The sequence below is a fragment of the Nelumbo lutea genome, chromosome 3 (assembly GCF_056320005.1).
Source record: "Nelumbo lutea isolate HS-2025 chromosome 3, American lotus-T2T, whole genome shotgun sequence".
Taxonomy (NCBI): domain Eukaryota; kingdom Viridiplantae; phylum Streptophyta; class Magnoliopsida; order Proteales; family Nelumbonaceae; genus Nelumbo; species Nelumbo lutea.
In genome coordinates, this window is record NC_142686.1 from 59,687,389 (window position 1) to 59,701,569 (window position 14,181).

A 14,181-nucleotide genomic window follows, 5' to 3' on the forward strand; every position below is an offset into this window, starting at 1 on the left:
GAAGTTTGAGTATGAACCCATAAGGGCACCGATACAAGGTGGATCTGCTCTTCCCTCTCTTGAGGAAGTGTGTGTTCGTCTTCGGAGGATTTCAGTTGGACCCACAAAGACTTCCACTATGTCAGATAGGTCTGCATTTGTAGTTACGAGAGGGGGAGGTCATGGTGGGAGAGGTTAGCATGGCCGTGGTAGTGGTGGTGGACCCATGTATGGTTGTGGTGGTGGTCGTGTTGGAGGACGAGACTCAGGGGAGCCCGTGGTAGGGGACATGGTAATACTCAAAGAAGGTGTACTCATTGTGGTATGGAGGGACATACTATCAACTTTTGCTATGATCTACATGGCCCACCTTCAACCTAGGCAAATCATGCAGCTGTAAATGGTGGTAGTTCCAGACAAGTATCTCAAGTTACTGATCAGATCCCCACTACATCTATAGATGCTTCCAGAAAGGAGATGGTGAGTGTTTCACGGGATGAGTCTAAGCGGTTCATTCAGGGTACATCTCAACAGAACACGGCTACCCTTGCACACATAGGTACGGCTTCCCTGGCATCCACACCTTTCCATTGGATTATAGATTCTGGAGCTTCCGATCATATGACTAGAACTCCAGGTGTGTTTTCATCCATTTCTCCGTCCTCCACTTCCCAATCTGTTACTCTTGCCAATGGCTCTATATCAGCCATACGTGGTGTTGGTAATGCTGACACAGACTCATTATCCCTCTCCTCAGTTTTATATGTTCCCAAGTTTCCCTTTAACCTAATGTCTGTTAGTAAATTGACTAAGTTTCTTAATTGCTCAATAACTTTTTACCCTTCCTCTTGTGTGTTTCAAGATCTCAAGACGGGGATGAAGATTGGTGGAGGGCATGAAGCTGGTGGACTAATCTTGATGGAGGTGGTTCGGCAATAGCTCTTTAGTCATCTCTCTCCCCTCATCAGTGGCACTGCAGACTTGGTCATCTGTCTCTTAAAGCTCTTCGGTTACTTGTTCCGTCGTTGAGTCGTCTTTCTAATTTAAATTGTGAGTTGTGTCAGTTTGGGAAACATCGTCGTGTCTCCTTTAGTCCTAGAGTTGATAGTCGTACATCGAATCCTTTTTCTTTAGTCGATTCGGACATCTGGGGTCCAAGCAAAGTAGTGTCTTATAATGGTTACAAGTACTTTGTAATTTTTGCTGATGATTATTCAAGGATGACATGGCTTTACCTTATGAAAGAAAAGAGTGAATTGTTTTCTATCTTCCAGAAATTTTATGCTGAAATTCGCAATCAATTTGGTGTACATATTAAAATTCTTCATTCCGATAATGGCCACGAGTATTTTTCCACACCCTTTCAAGAATACTTGGAACATGGCATTATCCATCAAACCTCATGTACCTACACCCCTCAACAAAATGGGGTGGCTGAAAGAAAGAACCGTCACCTTTTAAAAACTACTCGGTCCCTCTTACATCAGATGAATGTCCCCAAACCCTTTTGGAGTGATCCTGTACTTACATCTTGCTTTCTTATTAACCGCATACCCATGTCTATCCTTGAAGGTCAGTCCCCTTTCTCTATTCTGTCCCACGTTGTCTCCTTTTCCCCTTACTCCCAGAGTTTTTGGATGCGTGTGTTTCGTTCATAATCTTGGTCCTGGAATGGACAAGTTAGATGCTAGATCCACTAAGTGTGTCCTTCTTGGCTATTCTAGGACTCAAAAAGGGTATAAGTGCTATAATCCTCGTTCTCAGCGTTCTTTTGTGTGTTCTGATGTTACATTTTTTTAGTCTGTCCCTTTCTTCTCCAAGTCGGATACTTCTTCTCCTCTGTTGCCATCACCCCCTCTTCCAATTCCTATTGAGGATCCCGTTCCTCTTGTTCCATCACCCCCTCTTGTTCCAGTTGTGACCCAGTCTTTGCCATCACCCCCTCTTCCGATTCCTGTTGAGGATCCCGTTCCTCTTGAGGGTATAAGTGCTATATCCGGCAAGTGTATACACATTGTCAGGCGCTGGCTCCTCCACTAGCTTCGTCACCGTCGACAGATCCGGCAATTGATCCCACCCCAACCCCAACCCCAAGTTTTGACCTTGATCTTCTTATTGCTTTGCAGAAAGGTAAACGCAGTTGTACTCTCCATCCCATTTCCAATTATGTTTATATATCTCACCTTTCGGCTTCCCATCAACAATTTGTTTCTATGTTATCCTTTGTCTCCGTTACCAAGGATGTCCAGGAAGCCCTCACTTCTCCAGGGTGGCGCCAAGAAATGGACGAACTCTCAGCCCTGACTCATACTCATACGTGGGACCTCACCACTCTTCCGCCTGGTAAGCATGTTGACGGTTGTAAGTGGGTGTACATGGTTAAATACTTACCTGATGGGAGTGTTGAACAGTTGAAAGCTCGGTTAGTTGCCAAAGGTTATTCACTGCAGTATGGTATTGATTACACAGACACCTTCTCTTTGGTTGCCAAAATTGGGTCAGTTCGTGTTCTAATTTCTCTTGCTGCTATGTTTGATTGGCCCTTGTTTCAGCTTGACATTAAGAATGCTCTTTTTACATGGTGATCTTCTTGAGGAGGTATACATGGAGCAACCACCAGGGTTTGTTGCTCAGGGGGAGGGTGAGAAGGTATGTAGACTTAAGAAGGCTATTTATGGACTTAAACAATCTCCCCGTGCATGGTTTGGGAGATTTAGTGAAGTGGTGAAGAAGTTTGCAATGAAACAGTATCAGGTTGACCATTCCGCATTTAGCTATGAATCAAATGCTGGGAAGATTCTCTTTGTGGTATATGTAGATGACATTGTTATCACAGGCAGTGAAGACCAAGAATTGACAGGTTGAAGACTTACTTGGATGATCACTTCCAGACAAAGGATCTTGGCAAATTAAGATACTTCCTAGGGATAGAGGTTGCGAGGTCCAAGAGTGGTATTAATCTGTGCCAGAGGAAATATGTTCTTGATCTGCTAGAAGAAACAGGGTTACTGGGTGCCAAACCAGTTGAAACACCAATGGAACTGAATGTTAAATTGGGTAGTGATACAAGTGAGGAGTTTGAGGATCCAGGAAGGTACAAAAGGTTGATAGGCAAGCTTAATTACCTAACCATCACTCGACCTGATATCTCATTTGCAGTCAGTGTAGTGAGTCAGTTTATGCAGAACCCTCGAATCTCACACTAGGAGGCAGTCCTAAGGATTGTGAAGTATTTGAAGGGTGCTCCAGGTCGTGATTTGTTGTATAAGAGTGGAGGAAGTCTTGAGATAGAGGGATACACGGGTGCTGATTAGGCCGGGTCCATATCTGACAGAAGGTCCACTACAGGCTATTGCACTTTTCTTGCTAGGAACTTAGTGACATGGAAGAGTAAGAAGCAAACAGTGGTAGCAAGAAGCAGTACAAAGGCTGAATATAGGGCTATGGCACACACAACATGCGAACTAGTGTGGTTGAAGCATCTACTAGAGGAGATGGGATACTCGATTGACACTCCTATGAAGTTATACTGTGATAATCAAGTTGAAGTTCATATCTCCTTTAATCCAGTGTTTCATGAAAGGACGAAACACATAGAAGTGGATTGCCACTTTGTACATGAGAAGGTGCTTAGTGAAGTGATAAGTACAGCATATGTAAACCCAGGAAATCAATGGGCAGATCTGTTTACCAAAGGGTTGAATTGGGGAAGAGTGGACTACATATGTAACAAGCTGGGACTATATGACATATACTCACCAGCTTGAGGGGGAGTGTTAGAGCCGGTTGTACAAGGGTAGTATAGTCCTTTTATTTTTAGTTATATATGTATTGTTCAGCTGATGTGGCTCTCACTTAAGTAAGGGCACAATGGTAATTCTTGTATGTCTTAGAAGAGTATAAATAAAAGAAGGGCTGACTAGTGGGATATGAATTTTTCTCTCTAGTTCGGTTGTGACCTTTTCTCCTTCTTCTTCTTCTCCTTCTTCTCCTTCTCTCTCTCTTCTCCTTCTCTTTCTTCTGATCTGAACTTATACGAACATCTAATCTGAGTTTTATCAGTATCTTTCATTAATATAATAAATAGTTATGGTTGACTGGGAGAAGGATCGACTCTCCAGTTTGACAGAATTCTTCTTCTTCTTCTTCTTCTTCTTCTTCTTCTTCTTCTTCTTCTTCTTCTTCTCTCTCTCTCTCTCTCTCTCTAAACAGACTGTATCTGAACCATCAATACATGGTATCAGAACTTTAAACAAGAGGAAAAGGGTGCAATCTCAAGTTCCTGGAACTGCGATCAACCCTCTTCTTTTTTTCTCCTTTTTCTGGTCTACAATCTAGGTTACAGACAGTAGAAGGTTGCGACAACCATTCTGATAATTCCCTGACTACTGTGATCTCCATTACAGGTGTTAGGAAGGTGCGGCAGCCCTAGGTTGGTGGTTCTAAGACTGTTGTCACCATGAAATAATAAAGGGCTGATTGATCTGCTGTAGATTGCCCAGTTCTTGGATTTTTTTGTGGGATCTAGTCATCGGGAAGTTGACCTACTGTTCGGCATCAGAATCAGGAAGAATTGGAGTACGGGGAATAGTCCCAGAAAAGTTGGACTCTTTGTTTTGATATGATCTTGGGCGGCCAGGTATTGTTAGCTTTCTTTTAATTTTCTGAAGAGTGTGGTTTGGTTTTTGGATTTTTCTGAGCATCCTGGAGAGATCAATTCACTCCTCTCTGTTGGGAGGCATAGGGAGGAGAGATATTTCTCTCCAACTAGGGTTTTCTTCTTCCAGAAGGGTTTGTTTCTGTGTGTGTGATATTAAATTGTTTTTGGAAGGTTTTCAATCTATTTTTTTTTACGGTTGAACTGTTTGAAGTAAGATGGAGAGTTGGATTACCGAGATGAAATCTACCGGTACTGTGGAACTGGGTTTGGACGTAGTAATGATATTTTTTGGTCTGGGATCATTACTACAATAAAACTTGATGGTACAAATTATTTGGAGTGGGCACAATCAGCTAAGATGGCTATTGGTGCCCGTGGAAAATTAGTGTATCTCATTGGAGAGGAGAAGAAACCTGATACAGACTCTTCCCGATGGGTGCAAGAGAATTACATGGTAATGTCCTGGCTGTGTAATTCTATGTTACCTCATATTGCAAAAAAATTCCTATGGGCTAATACTGCTAAGGAGATTTGGGATGGAGTGACTGAAACCTACTCTCAGAAACAAAATGAAACTAGAGCCTATCAGTTAAGGAATCAGGTGATAAGTATGAAATAGGGAAAAAACCTCTTGCTTTGTATTTCTCCATGCTGAAAACCCTATGGCAGGAAATAGATCACTTAGAAACTGTGGTATGGGAAAGTGTAAATGATGCAGCAACCTAAGTTCCTATCAGTTGTTCTCCGGTAGAAACAGAGTCTCTATAGCAGATGGTTCACATATGCCCATTACTGGGAAGGGGACAGCTAGAGTCACCAAAGATATAGCTCTATCTTTGGTTTTACATGTCCCTAGCCTTCATACCAACCTACTGTCTGTTAGTTCTTTGACAAAAAATTTGAATTGCTCAGTGACCTTTCTTCCTAGTAATTGTGTTTTGTAGGATCTGGAGTCAAAGAAAATGATTGGGAGTGGTCGTGAGGTGAATGGAGTCTTCCTTCTGGATGAGATTCCGAGACATTAGGGCCATCATGTTAGCAGCAGCAATAGTAATGGGTCAGAGTCAGTAAACCAGATTACACTCTGGCACAATCGCTTGGGACACCTTTCTTTTAGTTCCTTGAAATGTCTTTTCTCAAAGTTTTTTTAGTTTGTTCAGTTGTCTACTTTGGAGTGTGAAAGTTGTCAATTAGGAAAGCATTATAGACAGCCTTTTAAGCCAAGTAATAAAAGAAGTACTTTTGTTTTTAATATTGTTCAGACTGATGTATGGGAGCCATATCATATCCCTTCCATGGGAGGATTCCGTTACTTTCTCTTCTTTGTGGATGATTATACACGATATTCTTGGATATATTTGATGAGGTCACGTGATGAGGTTCCAAACTTGGTACGACAGTTCCACCAAATGGTTCTCACACAATTTGGAGTAAGAACTAAGGTTTTTAGATCAGATAATGCCAGAGAGTACTTTGAAGACCTGACCACGTATCTCCTAGAATATGCGATAATTCATCTGAACAATTATGCATATACACCACAACAGAATTGAGTTGCTGAGAGAAAAAACAAACACATTGTGGAGGTAGCAAGGAGTCTTATGGTGTGTGCTTCAGTTCCTATGCAGTTCTGGGGAAATGCAGTTCTTACAACCGTGCTCCTTCACGAACTTTGGGGTTTAAGGTGCCATTTAGTCTTCTTTTTCCAAATGGGGAGATATTTCATATACCTCTGAGGGTTTTTGAGTGTGTTTTCTTTGTTCACATTCTTGGCCCTCATCGCAAGAAATTGGATCCTAAGGCCAAGAAATGTGTTTTTCTTGGGTATGCTCAGAACCGAAAGGGGCATTTCTATTATGACCCAGTATCGAGGAGCGGATTTGTCACAATGGATGTTACCTTCTTTGAATCCACCTTCTTCTTCTCGAGTGGTTCTCCTCAGGGGGAGAGCTTAGGGGAGGAGAACTCACAATCTGTTCCTTTTCCTGTTTCTTTGGTGCCCGCATCAGTTCAGCCAACACCCGCATCAGTTCAGCCAGCACTTGCACCTCCAGTTTCATTACCTGAGCCACTATGGGCAGCCTCACAGAAATATCAGCGCCGACAGATGATGGTTGACTCCACACATCCTCAACCCACACCACTCTCTATTAGTCCTTCTGAAACTCTAGATTCGACAGATACAGTTCCAGGTATTCCTCTTGAGCCTGAGCATGTCATGCTTTCTGATGATAATGTTCTTGCCCCTAACACCATTGTTGCAACCGATCCCACTGATGTTGATCTTCCCATTGCACTTCGTAAGGGGAAGAGAAAGTGTACAACCCATTGCATTTCACACCATCTTTCCTACAGTGCCTTATCACCCTCCTACCGTGCTTTTCTTTCTTCCCTTGATTTTGTGTTTATACCCAGAAATGTTACTGAGGCTCTCCAAACCTGAGTGGAAAACAGCCATGCAAGATGAGATGGATGCTTTGGTTAAAAACCAAACTTGGGAAATAGTTGATCTCCCCCCAGACAAGGAGACAGTCGGATACAGATGGGTATTCACAGTGAAGTATAGGGCTGATGGCAAGAAAGAGAGGTACAAGGCAAGGTTGGTAGCAAAAGGGTATACTCAGACCTATGGTGTTGATTATCTGGAAACCTTTGCACCAGTAGCTAAGACGAGTTCAGTTTGTTTCCTTCTACAGCCACCTATTCATGGCCTTTGTTCCAGCTTGATGTCAAAAATGCCTTTCTCAATGGTGATTTACAGGAGGAGGTATATATGGACATTCCAGCAGGCTTTTATGAGAATGTTGGTAAGGGAAAGGTGTGCAGGCTTAGAAAATCTCTGTATGGACTGAAACAGCCACCTAGGGCTTGGTTTGATAGGTTTAGAGGGGCACTCATCTGTTTTGGATACACACAGACACAGTCCAATCGCACTCTCTTTGTGAAGAGGAGAGATGCTCTGGTGTCAATTCTAATTGTGCATGTGGATGATATAGTGGTGTCAGAAAATGATCTGGAGGAGATTGATGATCTCAAAAAATCATTGCAACAAGAACTTGAGATCAAAGATCTTCGTGAGCTCAAATACTTCTTGGGGATTGAAGTTGCAAGATTCAAGCATGGGATCTTCATTTCACAGAGGAAGTATGTACTTGACCTACTGTGGGAGATTGGGAAGCTGGGGACCAAACCAGCAGACACTCCTATTTATCCAAATCACAGAATTAATGATGTGGATGGTGAGTTGGAAAAGGATGTGGGGAGATATCAAAGAATGGAAAATCGACTATTGTATTTGTGTATGACATGACCAGATATTTCTTATGTTGTCAGTGTTGTGAGTCAGTACATGCATGCACCTTGGGTTCAGCACTAGGAAACTATTGAGAGGATACTTGCATATCTAAAAAAGCACCCTGGCAGAGGCATTCTTTTCTCAAATCATGAGAATCTGAAGCTAGAATCCTATACATATGCAGACTGAGCAGGATGCTTAGATGACGGGAGGTCTACATCAGGAGTGTGTACCTTTGTAGGTGGAAACTTGATCTCCTGGAAGAGTAAGAAGCAAGCGGTTGTGGTAAGGTCAAGTGTAGAGGTTGAGTATAGACCCATGGCTCATGATGTCTCAAAACTTCTTTGGGTTAGATCTCTTTTGACTGAGATTGGGGTGAAAGCAGAGGAACCTAGGATGTTATACTGTGACAATCAAGCTGCAATCTATATTGCCCACAATACAATTCAGCATGATAGGACAAAGCACATTGAAATTGATAGAACTTTATAAGAGAAAGGGTAACAACCGGAGAAGTGTGTTTGCCTTATGTCTCTTTAGAGTTGCAGCTGGCTGATGTTCTCACTAAAGGAGTGGCAAAAAACAAGCTTGAACATGATCTACGCAAGTTGGGAATGTGTGACATTTACTCCCAACTTGAGGGGGAGTGTTGAAGATTAATCAGTTTTATGATATTTTTATGAGTAGATGTTTTATGTTAGTTGTTAGATAGGAGATGGGGACCACAATAGTTATGTGTGTCCAAATTTTATTATGCTTTTGTGTCTTATATATGTTGTTTTATGTCTTGCCGCCCTTTAAGGGCATAGCTATCTTTGTACTGCTCTATTATTTTTAGTATAAATAATAAGTGAAGGGGGCGGCCAGATTATTGCTCTTCTTTCTTTTCAACTTCTCTTCTTCTCTTCTTCTCCTTCTCTCTTCCTTCTTTCAAGAAACTCTTTTATTTCATATTTTTTAATTCAGAAAGCTTTATACTATAATCTAGGCCCTGGTTTAGACAAGTTGGACACACGTTCTACTAAGTGTATCTTTCTTGGCTATTCTAGGACCCAGAAAGGGTATAAGTGTTACAATCCTACCGCTCGGAAGTCATTTGTTTGTCCTGATGTCACATGTTTTGAGTCTATGCCATTCTTCTCAAGTCCTGATGTATCGTCATCTTCTCCATTGATCCCTCTTCCTCTTCCAGTTGGTGATCCCATTCCGGTTATTCCTGTTGTGACTGAGCCTTCACCTCCTCCAATGTAGATTCATATTGAACGATCACTGATTCGGCACATGTATACTCATCTATAGACACCGACACCTCCTCCGGCTTCTACCTTGTCTATAGATCCTGTAGTTGCTCGTACCCTAGTGTTGCCTACCTCTTCTGACCTTGATCTTCCCATTGTCAACAGGGTGGCGTCAAGCAATGGAGGAGGAACTTTCTGCTCTTCAACACAATCACACATGGAAGCTCACCACTCTTCCTCCAGGTAAGCATGTTGTAGATTGTAAATGGGTGTATACTGTTAAATATTTACCAAACGTTAGTGTGGAACGGTTGAAAGCCCAACTGGTTGCTAAAGGTTACTCTCAGTTATGTGGGGTAGATTATGTGGAAACCTTCTCCCCTGTGGCTAATATTGGTTCAATTCGAGTCTTGATTTCCTTAGCAATTATATATGATTGGCCTTTGTTTCAGCTTGACATTAAAAATGCATCCTCCTCGTGCTTGGTTTGGTAAGTTTAGTGAAGTGGTGAAAGACTTCGGAATAAAACAATGTCAGATCAACCACTCAATGTTTAACTATGATTCTGAAGCCGAAAAGATTTTATTAGTGGTTTATGTGGATGATATAATCATAACTGGTAATGGTAGACTAAGGATTAACAGGCTAAAGGCCTTTCTACAAGACCATTTCCAAACAAAAGATCTTGGGAAGTTTAAGTATTTCTTGGTATAGAAGTTGCCAGATTGAAACAAGTTATAAATTTGTGCCAAAGAAAATATGTTCTTTATTTGTTGGAAGAAACATGGTTGATAGGTGCTAAGCCAATTGAAACACCCATAGAACCAAATGTTAAGTTGATCAGTGATGCAAGTGAAATGCTTGATGATCCTAGAAGATATAGACAATTAGTGGGAAAGTTGAACTACCTAACCATTACCAGACCAGATATCTCCTTTGTCGTCAGTGTGGTGAGCCAATTTATGCAAAACCCCCGAGTACCTCATTGGGATGTAGTTCTTAGAATTATGTAGTATTCGAAGGGAGCTCCAGGTCGCAAGTTGTTGTACAAGCCGGGAGGAAGTCTTGAAATAGTTGGGTACATAGATGCAGAGGCAGGCTCGGTGTCTAACAGGAGATCCACTACAGGTTATTGCACGTTTTTTGGAGGAAATCTAGTAACATGGAATAGTAAGAAGCAAACTGTTGTGGCAAGTAGTAGTGCTGAAGTTGAATACAGGACCATGGCACACACCACAAGTGAATTAGTATGGTTGAAAAATCTTCTACAAGAAGTTGGATTCTCAATGAGCAAACCTATGAGATTGTACTATAACAACCAAGCCGCAATCTACATCTCATCTAATCCGGTTTTTCATGAGAGGACAAAACATATAGAGGTTGGTTGCCATTTTGTAAGGAAGAAAATCCTCACTGGAGTGATAAGCACAAAGCACTTGAGTTCGGGTAGTCAATGGGCAGACTTGTTCACAAAAGGGTTGAGTTCAGGAAGAGTGAACTATATATGTAACAAGTTAGGATTATGACATATATTCTCTAGCTTGAGGGGGAGTGTTAGAGTCATCTGAGCAGGGGTAGCTTTGTCTTTTCATTGTATTTTAAGTTGTGCATTATCAATTCTGTTTTGTTTTAAGTAACTTTTCCCATTCTTAAGTAGGAGCATATTAGACTTTGCATCTTTCATTAATATAGTAAATAGTTATGGTCGACTAGGAGAAGGATTGACTCTCCTATTCAACAAATTCTCCCTCCCTCCCTCTCTCTCTCTCTCTCTCTGAATAGGCTGTATCTGAACCATCAGAACAATACTTTTATCGATAAAAGAAATGCATATACTCTAGAAGTGATTATGCAATACCCAGTATTTTGTCATGGCAAGTAAACCAACCATATTCATATACCCAAGTATCATCATGAAGAATGGTTTAAACTCCATGAAATGGACAGGTGCAGACCTCCTCTAGCATATTAACATATTTCTTATCTTCAGAGTTGCAATAATATACTTAATGTTTCTAGGCACATGGAAGGTTACAAGTTAGTAGGTTTCAATATACCATACTCTGAACGCTATTGAAGATGAATATAAAGAAGATTATGTCCTAATTTTGTTAACCAATATCATTTGCATAACTATACTTCCCCCTGACTTTGATCTATTAATTTTAAACTCAACTCAAACTTAGCCTTAAATCCAACTATTTTATGTTGGCTATACAAATCCTGTCCTACCATTGATAGTCTTTAGATCATATCTTACCACTTCAATCAACACTTTCTTTGGTCTTCTCCTTGCTCTTTTATAGCCTTCTACTTGCACCAAGTCACTCCTCACTGGTGCAGTCATTGATCATCCATGCACATGACCAAACCATCTCAATCAGCTATCCCTCACTCATTTCTAATTCCATACTTTCATGGTCTTGTCACTCACCCATCTCAACTACACTCATTTTTTGAACACGTTGTTTTTGATGTTTTATATTAATTTTAAAAATGTTAAAAATTAAAAAGATGCCCAATCCTTCTTGAGGATTTTAAATCAAGACTATCAATCTTAGAGTTCTTCAGATAATTTATAATTTTTCCTATCGGCCACAAGTAGCAGATTGTCTAACACATAATTTCCTTTCATGGAGATATACCACCATATGTCCTAGCAGATTTATTAAGCTGAATTTCAATGGTAGTAATGAGGGGAATCCAGGCCCTTCAGGTATTGAAGGTGTTTTTCAGAACGAAGAGGGAGGAGTTATTGCCCTTTACTCAGGGCCAATAGATGTGGGAGACTCCTTGAGGGCAGAAATCTTGGCTGTGATGGAAGGGCAAGGAGCTGAATATAAGAAGGTTGATCATAGAAGGGGATTCAAAGCTGGTAGTTGACTGGCTGCAAAAAGATGAGACTGGCTGCTGCAAATTTGTCAATGAAAGGAGGTAGTTTAAGTCTTTAATTCAAGATATAGAGATCAAGTTGCAGTGGGTTAAAAGGAGTGCAATTGTCTTTGCCGATGTTTTGGCAAAGCAAGGGGTGGAAAGGGATCAACTCTTTTGGGCTGTTCTGTAATTGCTGTACGTTTTTGTCATCTTGGAGAGAGTTAAGAGAGTTTATCACTCTCCGGGTTGTTCACTTGTATCTTCTTCATTAATTAATGAAATTTTCTGGTTATTGATCAAAAAAAAAAGATATACCACAATATGATTAAAGAGCATTAATAAGTTTTAGCATGATCCAACCTCACAATTGTACTGAATTCACAGAAATCAAATTATGACTCTATGGGTCCAACATCAAAAATGACCAATTGATGAAATCAATAAGGAAAAGAAAAAGAAAAAAAAAATAGACTGGTGAAGAAGCCAAAAGTAACAAGAAATTATATGAACAAATATCAAATGGCATATGGGGAATAAGAAGAAATACCGTCTCAAAATCCATAGTTGATGGAAACTCAATAGTTCTCTCCCTAGATGATATGATAGGAGATTGACCAAGAAAGCTAGCTCTCGGTCTTGCCATTCTTGCAGAGGTTGAAACTCGACCACGGTTTGATGACCGAATTGAAGAGTTCTGGAACGAACGTGCTGGATACTGTCTACGAAAATGTGACATCAATGGGTCTCTCTGTGTAGAAAAGAAAAAGAGACAAGTCTTCAAGGAAAACTGATAAAGTCGAACTATAATAATAACAATAATAATAATAATAATAATAATAATTAGTGATAATAGTGACCATAACAGTGATAAAAAGCAAGTATGACCATAACAGTGACCATAACTAGTTTGTAGCCAAAAAGGAGTCTCATGTTCCTCTCCTCACTCTACATTCATGGAACAAATTTTGGCCCAAAGACCTTGCCATGTATTTAAAATAAACCTTTCTTCTATGGATAACTTTTAAAATATATAAAAGTCAAAATTTGGAGGGTTATCATTGATCAAGCAAAATTGCAAAACAAGGTGGGGCATAGAGCTTGTGTGGACTGTAGGACAGTAGGAGGCTAGGAGCACAGAGATGAACAACACATAAGTCTCCTTTGGTGTTTATACTAGTTGTGGAAGTGCTAAGAAAAATAACAAAAATGGGTAAAGAGGATTTGTTGAAGGCTTTTAGAGTAGGTGTGGAAGGAATAATTATTTCACACTTGCAATGTGCTGACACATTAAATTTCATTAAGGCTACATTTAGGCTCTTAAAGCTACTATGAACCTAGAAGGCTTATCAGGGGTGAAGATTAATTTGAATAAGAGCATGATGATAGGGTGGGGAAGATAGAGGGTTCTTTACTTAAGTGTGTTGTGGAATTGGGCTGTACGATAGGCCATTTTCCATCACATATTTGGGAATGCCAATTGGAGTGAAAGAAGCATCCTCAAGTATTGATAGACGGGAAGAAATAAGCCACATGGAAATACAAATAGCTGTCTCTAGGGGGAAGGGTTACTCTTATTAAGAGTGCAATTGCCAGTATACCAGTTTATTATTTATCATTATCAAAGGTTCCATCAGAGATTAATAATCAGATTGAGAAGATTCAAAGAGATTTTCTGTGGAAGGTGGAGGAAAAAGAAAAAGATTTCATTTTTGAGTTTGAAGAAAGTAAGCAGACCAAAACAATCAAGGTAGATTGGACATTAGAAGAGTAAGAGAATCAATAAGGCCTTGCTGTCCAAGTGGTTATGGAGATTTGGGAAGGAAAGGGGGTGTTGTGGAGAAGAGTGGTGGGATGCAAGTATGGCATGGTGAGGTTCGGGTGGGGCACAAGGGAAACTACTTCTACATATAGAGTAAGCATTTGAAAAGGACTTATGAATTTCCAGTTGGGATTTAAAAGTTATATGAAGTTTGTGTTAGAGGAGGAATGTTAAAATGTAAGATTTGGGGAGGATAATGGTTTAGTGAAGGTAAGTTACATGAATTATGCCCAAGGCTGTATGGTAGGATAAGTGACAAGGAAATAATGGTTAGTCCATGTTTTGGGAGGAGAGGAGATCAAGTGGTGTGATGTCC

The 14,181-nt window shown here is 40.5% G+C and overlaps 1 protein-coding gene across 3 annotated transcripts in view; it reads right to left on the minus strand.

Annotated features, from left to right (window-relative positions):
- Positions 1-14,181, minus strand: part of LOC148865202 (uncharacterized) — a 60,787-nt gene that overhangs the window by 28,517 nt on the left and 18,089 nt on the right. For 2 of the 3 annotated variants that reach the window (XR_016110757.1, XM_088981061.1), the window contains exon 5: positions 12,594-12,794. Coding sequence is in view for 2 of the 3 variants with exons in the window: in XM_088981061.1 (XP_088837187.1) it covers positions 12,594-12,794 (201 nt within the window). In the remaining variant the exon portion in view is untranslated. The remainder of the gene's footprint in view (positions 1-12,593; positions 12,795-14,181) is intronic. The other variant, XM_088981062.1, reaches the window with a different exon arrangement.